Raw genomic sequence first — 9,330 nt, 5'->3', positions numbered from 1 at the left:
AGTACTATAATACTATATAGGAAAGAAATTAGTTCGCCATTTCCGTTTTCTACCAACCAACATGTTTTTTTACTAACAATTGTGAATTTAATTAAAAGTAATTTATTCGATGGTTTACTCAAGTATAATTGAAATATTTACGCTTTTACCCAATTTTACTTGAAGTAACTAATATTTATTGGTTTTACCCAAATTTGTTCGCTTTCATCCGTATTAAATTGTAGGCATGGAAAATTACCTATAGAAGCCAGAAATCGTAAAAATCGCTGTCATTTGGCGAATATTCTTTATTTTACCCAATTTGGGTTATTTTTAACGAAATCTCTTTATTATTACCCAATTTTAATATCTTTTTTATTTTTTCTCCCAATTTGGGTCAATTTTAGCGTAATTTCTTTATTTCACCCAATTTAAGAATTTAACCCAATTTGATTTGATATAAAAAATTGTTAATGAATTTCACCCAAATTTATTACAAATAACTTATTTTCCAAGGTTTATTTCATCCAAATATTTAAATTTAAAATGTTTTTACCCAATTTTATTTATTTGATAGAAATAGTTTTTAATGATTTTCATTTATTTTTTTATTTATTATTTATCAAGTAAATAATATTTTAGAACTTTTAGAACCAAAACAACTACGGATATAGATTGGAAATTAATGCGGTTTTTGATTGAAACTACTGATATTTTTAAATTTTTTATATTTTTTTAACAAAATTTAAAAATTTTGCTAATTTTGATCTGTTGGGTGTAAAATAGCGTAAACTTAATTTGTTTTTGTTAGCATATTTTAAGCCCATTTAAAAATGACGCAAACGTAAAAAAACCAGAACATTGTGTAATTTTATTTGTATTGTATTTTTTAGTTTGTATATATAAGGCATTTTAAATTTAATCGTAGGGCAGTCTGGTCTGGTCAAGTCATGTATTCGTATCAGTAATGTAAATAATAAATTGTTTTTAAAAGTTAAGCTGACTGAGTAAATTATTCTTCTAAGTCCACGATCATTTTTGGTCCGTCGAGCCGGATACGAACGCATCGATTGAATTTACGCCTCAATCTCGTTGGTTCCAGCTATCATTTCGTGAGATACTTGGAAATCCTTAATTTCAACTCAGCAATCAGTCAAGAACGTTGCCAGTCATCATGGACGCAATCCTGAATAAACGTAAGAATATCAAAAGTCAAGTCACCCGACTGGAAAACAACATTTTACAACCATTGACCAAGAGTGAACTGATAGCCCTGACTGACTCAGATGTGCCATTTTATCTTAACAAGATACAGAAGCTGACCGCCGAGCTAGACAGAGTCCAAGAATTAATTATGCATAATTGCAAGCCAGACGAATCAGATGGTCACGATACAGAGTATAACAACATCATGACGGGATCAGAGACGATGGAACGACTCCTTCTAGATGCCGATGCCAAGAGATCAGCGGCGGCTTTAGCAACTGCTATTGTACCATCCAAGCCTACCGCCGACATTAGACTCCCGCCAATCGACCTTCCAAGATTCGGTGGTAATTACATCGAGTGGTTCCCGTTCAACGACTTATTCGTCGCCACAGTACATAACAACACGCTACTATCAGGGGCTCAGAAGTTGCACTATCTAAAGAATGCTACGTACAGCGATGCTGCGCTCCTTATTAAGTCGCTTCAGCTCACAGACGGCAATTATAATGAAGCTTGGGATATCCTCAAGAATTGGTACCACAATTCACGAGAAATCATAGAAGCACACGTTCGACGATTATTCAATCAGCCATCAGTGAAGGAGGAATCGTCCTCAGCTCTACGGCGGTTAATCGATACGACATCTGAATGTATCCGATCATTGAAGGTATTACAAGAACCAGTAGATCAATGGGATGCAGTACTGATTTACGCAGTCAAGGAAAAATTGGACTTCGAATCAAGGCGTCAATGGGAATTGTCGATGACTGGAACAAAACGTCCGAAGTATGAAGAACTATCTACGTTCCTAGAACAGCGGGCCCGAGCACTGGCTGCATCACAATCGTCCGCAGTAGCTTTAAGAACGAGATAATCTACTCATCAAAGGAAGTATATGACCTCTCATCATGGAGCCGTAAAGGGAAAATGTATCATTTGCAGCGATGATCACGCAATTTGCAAGTGTCCCGAATTCCTGAAGGCCAACGTCGAAGAGCGTTGGGGCTTTGTGAAAAAGTACTCATTATGTTTCAACTGCCTACGGGGCGATCATCAGAGTAGCGACTGCAGATGGGGTACTTGTAAACTGTGCAAATTAAAACACAACAGCTTACTTCATCGTCCAAATCAAGAATCAAACAGTTCCAGCCCAGGAGTGTTCGCACATGTATCCAGGGAACTATCGTCATTATCAACTAAGAGGTCTGGAGATTTCCAAGTACTCCTACCAACAGCGGTTATTCAAGTCGAGGATGACACTGGTCATTTTCAACCGCTACGAGCATTATTGGATTCTGGATCTCAAGCCACTTTTATCAGCGAACCAGGAATCAGAAGATTGCAATTAAAACGTACTCGCTGTAATCTATCTATCGGTGGCATAGGAGGTTCCGGCATTGGAACTTCACGGGGAAGCGTGAAACTACACATCAAGACAAAGGCCAACCATATTTTGGAAGTAGAAGCCTTAATCCTAATGAAGGTTACCGAGAACTTACCCAGTCATTCGTTCCACTCGAGTCATCTACCACACATAAAGGGTCTGAAACTCGCCGATTCAACATTCTGCGTATCAAGCCCAGTCGATGTCCTTCTAGGCGCTGATGTTTATTTCAACGTCATCGAAGAAGGGAAACGTCAAGGAAAACGACACTTACCAGTAGCCTTCAAGACTGTTTTTGGCTGGGCGATCGGAGGTTCATTATACCAAGAAGAAGTATCGGTTCTGACGACGTCCATCCAAATCCATGGCTGTACCCTGGATGAGCAACTGGCGAAATTCTGGGAGATAGAGGAGGTTACGTCCCCGCAGCTACTGACGATCGACGAAAAACGATGCGAGCAGATCTTTGAAGCCACTTATACTCGAAACAAGACAGGAAGATTTATCGTTCGTCTCCCGTTTAAAACAGATCCAAAGGAACTCGGTAATTCTCGGAAGTCAGCAGTCAAAAGATTCCTGTGTCTGGAACGTCGCCTACAAACCAATCCAGACTTGTACAATCAGTATCGCACCTTCATGAAGGAATATGCAACGATGGGGCACATGAAGTCAGTAATGCCAAAGCAAGATACCGAGACGGCATACTACTTACCTCACCATGCGGTCATCAAGATTTCAAGCACGACCACTAAACTCCGCGTCGTCTTTGATGCTTCCGCAAAAACTACGGCTGGAAAATCACTCAACGACACGCTACTGATTGGACCGAGATTGCAAGACGATCTCATCAACCTTTTACTTAGATTTCGTTCTTGGCCAATCGTGATGACAGCCGACATTGCCAAAATGTTTCGACAAATCCTGATTCACCCCGATGACACGACCTGGCAGCGTATCATTTGGAGAGACGATCCAGCAAAGCCATTAGAAGAACAGCAGCTCGTAACCGTCACATATGGTACAGCGTCGGCGCCATACTTAGCGACCAAGGTTCTTCAACAATTGTCACGAGATGTAAAAGACGGGTTACCTCTAGCATCAGCATCGTTGTCCGGTGACTTCTACATGGACGATTTGATGACGGGTGTCCAAACAAGATCCGAAGGGCTAAAACTTCAGAAAGAACTCCTTCAAGCAACAGGAGATGCGGGTTTCGAACTCAGGAAATGGACATTTAATGATCCGGTACTAGTGGAGAATCTCCCACCGGAACTCCGAGAAAGTCAAGGGTCGTTGCGGCTGGACGGCGATGAAACCGTCAAAACATTGGGCCTACAATGGGCTCCGACGCCAGATCATTTCACGTTCACAGTCACGTCTCCGGAAGCCAGAGCCATCATTACGAAACGCACCATCCTATCAGACACGGCGAAAATCTTTGACCCTCTGGGACTGCTCGCTCCAGTCACGATCGTAGCGAAGTTATTGCTACAAGACATGTGGCAGTTAAAGAAAGATTGGGACGAAGAGTTACCGATGTCCATGATTCGAAAATGGCAACTGTTCAGAGAGGACTTAACTAACATTGAACAGATTACGACAGCACGATATATCTCGCAGGAAGAAATACAAGAACAAAGTTTGCACGGTTTCAGCGATGCTTCAGAAAAGGCATTTGCGGCTGCAATCTACCTAAAAACTACTTCAAGAACAGGTCAGGTCAAAATCCAATTATTAGTAGCGAAGACGAGGGTCGCCCCGCTGAAAAAGACCACCTTACCAAGATTGGAGTTATGCGGGGCTCTCTTGTTGGCGAAACTAATCCAAGTCGTTCAAACCTCAATGAGAAAAAGATTCTCCACCGTTCATTGCTGGACTGACTCCACGATTGTTTTGGCATGGATTCTGTCGGCGCCACAACGCTGGAAAACATTCGTGGCCAATCGCGTGGCTGAAATTCAAGAGCTTCTCCCAACCGCACACTGGCATCATGTGTCCGGCGACTCCAATCCCGCCGATTGCGCCTCTAGAGGTCTCCAAGCAATAGAGCTACGACGACATGAACTATGGTGGACCGGACCAATATGGCGGCGGAGTTGGACACCCACAGAAGCTAGGGTATCAACTGCAGAGCCAACAGAATGCGGTGCAGAAGAGAAATCGATTATACCGATCGTCACTCATTGTCGAGTAAACAACGATCTCCTTCAGAAGTACTCCTCGCTAAGTATGCTGATCAACGTCACAGCGTACCTTAAACGAATAGCTCATAACGCACGACTTCGTCACGGCGTCAGAGAAGCCAAGCATACTGGACCATTGTCCACAGAAGAACGGAAAAACGCACTACTGTTTTGGATCCAACGAACGCAGCAGGAGACATTTGCTGAAGACTACGAGCGACTAAAGCAGAAGAAAGATTTGTCCAGGAAAAGCAAACTTTTGACATTATATCCATTCCTCGATCCGTATGGGATTATTAGGGTCGGAGGCCGTCTTCAAAATTCTCAATTGTCGCCAGACAAGATTCACCCGATGATATTACCAAGACGAAGCTGTTTGACCCATCTCATTATCAACTACTAGCATGTAAAACAACTACATGGCGGTCCCCAACTATTAATGGCCTGTCTACAACGAAAGTACTGGATTCTGGGTATGCGGGATGCAGTGAGATTTCAGATTCGTCGCTGCGTTCGTTGCACTCGTCAACAAACTAAAACAGCAAAACAATTGATGGGTAACTTACCGACGACCCGAGTCCTTCAAACCCGAGCCTTCCTGAACTGCGGAATCGACTACGCTGGACCATTCCAAGTAACCATGCGAAAGGGGCGTGGTCAGAAGTCTTTTAAAGCATACGTAGCACTCTTTGCTTGCTTTGTTACCAGAGCGTTACACCTAGAACTCGTAAGTGATATGACGACTGAAGCGTTTTTAGCAGCCCTTAAGAGGTTCGTCTCTCGTCGGGGAAAATGCAAATATCTATTCGGACTGCGGATCGAACTTCATCGGAGCAGATCGCGAGTTGAAGAGTTTCATAAAATTCCTGTCTTCGAAGTCAACCCAGTCTCAGATAGCCAGATGGTCAACGGAAGAAGAAATCCAGTGGCGTTTCAATCCCCCAGCTTCCCCTCATTTCGGAGGACTTTGGGAAGCTGGAGTCAAATCTATGAAGTATCATTTAAAGAGGGTTACTGGTAACGCTACACTAACGTATGAAGAATTTCAGACGCTGATATGTCAAATTGAAGTGTGTCTTAATTCGAGACCGTTGACGTCTATGAGCACGGATCCCAGCGACCTTTCTGCCTTGACGCCTGGCCATTTTTTGGTTGGAGGACCGTTAACCGCCATTCCCGAGCCTGATCTAACTGCAACTCCGATCAATCAGTTGTCACGATGGCAGTTCAGCAAAGGCTGTTGCAACAATTCTGGAAGCGTTGGAGCCAGGAATACCTGTCCCGTTTGCAACAGAGACCGAAATGGGCAACACCTCATCCAAATCTCAAGATCGGGGACCTGGTCCTGTTGAAAGACGAGAACATGATGCCAACCAAATGGAAGATGGGTCGAATTCTGGAGGTGCACCCGGGAGCAGACAACCGTGTTCGAGTAGCCACAATCAAAACCATGGATAGTCAAATCAAACGACCAATAGTAAAATTATGTCCTTTGCCACTTGAATCGAGTATTTAAAATCAAAATTTTCAAGACGGGCGGAATGTTGGGTGTAAAATAGCGTAAACTTAATTTGTTTTTGTTAGCATATTTTAAGCCCATTTAAAAATGACGCAAACGTAAAAAAACCAGAACATGGTGTAATTTTATTTGTATTGTATTTTTTAGTTTGTATATATAAGGCATTTTAAATTTAATCGTAGGGCAGTCTGGTCTGGTCATGTATTCGTATCAGTAATGTAAATAATAAATTGTTTTTAAAAGTTAAGCTGACTGAGTAAATTATTCTTCTAAGTCCACGATCAGATCTATTATTCTATATAAATAAATTTCCATTAATTCCTATCAATTTTGATAGTTTTGGATCGAAACTATTGATTGTTATTAACATTTTCAATTTTGAAAAAAAATATATATATTTGAAACAATTTTGAGATAGTTGGTCGCATTTAGTTTATTTTTATATAATTTTTTACAAAACTTTAAAATTGGACTAATTTAGATCTATTATTTTGCAATTTTGGTCAAGTTTGATCAAATTGACCAAAATAAATAAAAAATCGCAATTTATCTATACATTAATCCAATTTTACACAACTTATAAATTTCCGTCAATTCCTATGAATTTTGATCGAAACTACTGTTTTTGATCAATATTTTTTCAATTTTATATATTTTTTAATATTTTTTTTGAAAAAAAAAAATTATCAATTTTGAAATATTTTTTTTTCTCACATTTTTCCCAATTTAAGCCATATCGGTTCATTTTCACCCATTTTGTTTAAATTGATCAAAATGTGATCAATTTAGATTTTTTTCGTCATTTATTTACAATTTTTTATAATTTTGGTATTTTAAATTTTTTTAATTTTTTTAAAATTTTTACCCTTGGAATCGGTCAAAATCCCATGTTATTTTCAATGGGAAAATTTCCATTTGTTGTTGTCAAAAACATTTTTCGTTGCCATGGCAAAACCGTTGCCCATTGAATAAATTCCCTTTAGGATTTTTCAAGTTACATGAAGGACTACCAATCCCCCGAGTTTGAACGAAATTGGTGTGTAACACCTCGGGTCGTCTCCTTGTAAGTAAATGACAGTTAGTCCTAATCATGCGAATTTTACATAGTATTTCTCGATAAACAGAAGTAAATAAATTATGGGTATATTGAACAATTATAAATAATTTAAGTGGATCAGGTGCAACTGACACTACGAACGTGGAAGCAAACACATCACCCGTCGCTTCCATTAGTTGCAAAAAACCAACTAAGAACGAAGCAGAAAACAGCGCTTCATAGCCTTTCACTGTAAATTCTAGAACGATGTGTGCATCACGTTTTATTTCGATTGGTATCGTGTCCTTGCTTTTCATTCTGAAAAATGTCCAAGGTCAGTTACATTTTAAGTTCGGTTTTATTTCAATAAATAAAAATCTAATCCTCAATATGGGCCGTTAAAAACCCTAAATTACTTTCTTTCGGTATTTTAAATTAGGATAAATAAATTATGCAAAAGACATAAGATGCTGACAAGGAGACATCCCGAAGTGTAACCCACCAATTTTTTTCAAACTCGGGGTTTTGGTAGACGTTTATGTAACTTGAGAAATCCTAAAGGGAATTTATTCAATGTGCAACCGTTTTGAGATGGCAACGAAAAATGTTTTTGACAATACAAAATGTTAAATTTTCCCATTGAAAATAACATGGGATTTTGACCTCAAATTGATCAAAAGTTGATCAATTTTGATGTTTTTATTGTCAATTTTTTTTTTCTTTTTTTTTGGCATTTTCGAAATTTTGAAATTTGTTGAAATTTTTCACAGGAATCGGTCAGAATCCATGTTATTTTCAATGGGAAAATTTCCATTTGATGTTGTCAAAAACATTTTTCGTTGCCATGGCAAAACGGTTGCCCATTGAATAAATTCCCTTTAGGATTTTTCATTATACATGAAGGTCTACCAATCCCCCGAGTTTGAACAAAATCGGTGGGTTACACTTGTGACTTCGGGATGTCTCCTTGTGAGTGCTGGTACTCTCATTCCATTATTTGAGGATACTCGTTTCAGCCTTACTCTGATCTCAATTGCTGTAAATTCTAGTGTCGTTACCCGTTTCATTAAAGCTCGTTGGCCACGGGACATTTTTAACAACCTTTCCAACCTTTACAATGGTTAGCAAAAGCCTCTTCATGAAATAGGACAGAGAACTGTCACCAAAAACGAAGCTAAACCAAGAATGTATTTAATTATAGGGAGAGTAACTATATCAAGACGATTCTTAGCGTTTATCAAAAACCACCTTACGGTCTGCTAGTATGCTCCTCATCTTAAAAGTCAATCAAATCAGCCCGGTACTCATTGGCTCCCTATAAATAACTTCATTATTGGTTAAATCTAAATGGGCCATAGGATCATGGAAATTTCACTAGTTTCCCGCGAGTCTATGGAAATGGGGCTGAAAAATACCAAACTAGAATACGGAAGAGGCGAAACACTTGAAATTTTCATATGATTCTGCGGCACTTTAAATGGCCACAAAATCTTTGAATTTTTATGGTAGGGCTACCTAATCACGTGTTTTGGGAAGCCGGAAAGAATGGCTGAGTCACGTGACGGAGTTCATGAGGAGCTACCTGAAATTCGGGTTGAATATTTCAATGACTATGTGCATTGTGGAAGAGCCAATGGTGTTCCACTTTTTCACGGTAAACCATATTTTGCAGAGGCCTTTGCATTTTTTCCGTACGGTGGTCCTGGTGCATTCTATTCCGTCGAGGAAGAGTCCTGGGAAGATGATTACTTTGGTGGACCGTGGTATTTTGGAAAATGAATTGAGCAGAAGAAGCAGTACCACTCTGTGATGCACGCCTCAATTTCAATTACCTATATAGCACCCATTTCAATCTAATTATATTTACTGGGACATACCACTCTGGACATACTCATAGAGAAATACCGATTATAATCGAAAATATAATAGCCTCGATTATGCCAATTAATTTGTAATCTTTCCACTTTTCCATTTTCACGTATATTTAAATGTCTTATTTGTCTTTGGGTTATAATTTCGA

General features: G+C 39.4%; 2 protein-coding genes across 2 annotated transcripts; both read left to right on the top strand.

Moving 5' to 3' along the window:
* Positions 1-2,083: 2,083 nt before the first annotated feature.
* Positions 2,084-5,158, top strand: LOC149960217 (uncharacterized). Its single transcript, XM_090167412.1, has one exon. The coding sequence runs from the start codon at positions 2,084-2,086 to the stop codon at positions 5,156-5,158; it is 3,075 nt and encodes a 1,024-aa protein (XP_090023538.1).
* A 36-nt stretch (positions 5,159-5,194) lies between these two features.
* Positions 5,195-6,107, top strand: LOC149960216 (uncharacterized). Its single transcript, XM_090167411.1, has 2 exons — positions 5,195-5,389; positions 5,634-6,107. Exons 1-2 carry the CDS (start codon positions 5,195-5,197, stop codon positions 6,105-6,107), a joined length of 669 nt encoding a protein of 222 aa, XP_090023537.1.
* Positions 6,108-9,330: the final 3,223 nt, after the last annotated feature.

Source organism: Leiobunum rupestre, chromosome 2 (assembly GCF_980474605.1).
Source record: "Leiobunum rupestre chromosome 2, qqLeiRupe1.1.hap1, whole genome shotgun sequence".
Taxonomy (NCBI): Eukaryota; Metazoa; Arthropoda; class Arachnida; order Opiliones; family Sclerosomatidae; genus Leiobunum; species Leiobunum rupestre.
Note: the sequence above shows the minus strand (reverse complement) of the source record. Positions and strands in the feature narration are given on the sequence as shown.

What these genes read in the sequence shown, in the direction of transcription:
- LOC149960217 (XM_090167412.1), top strand. Translation starts at nt 2,084, where the DNA reads ATGACCTCTCATCATGGAGCCGTAAAGGGAAAATGTATCATTTGCAGC.
- LOC149960216 (XM_090167411.1), top strand. Translation starts at nt 5,195, where the DNA reads ATGGCCTGTCTACAACGAAAGTACTGGATTCTGGGTATGCGGGATGCA. An exon ending in ACTACGCTGGACCATTCCAA is followed by an intron (nt 5,390 to 5,633) that starts GTAACCATGCGA and finishes CTGTCTTCGAAG; the next exon opens with TCAACCCAGTCTCAGATAGC.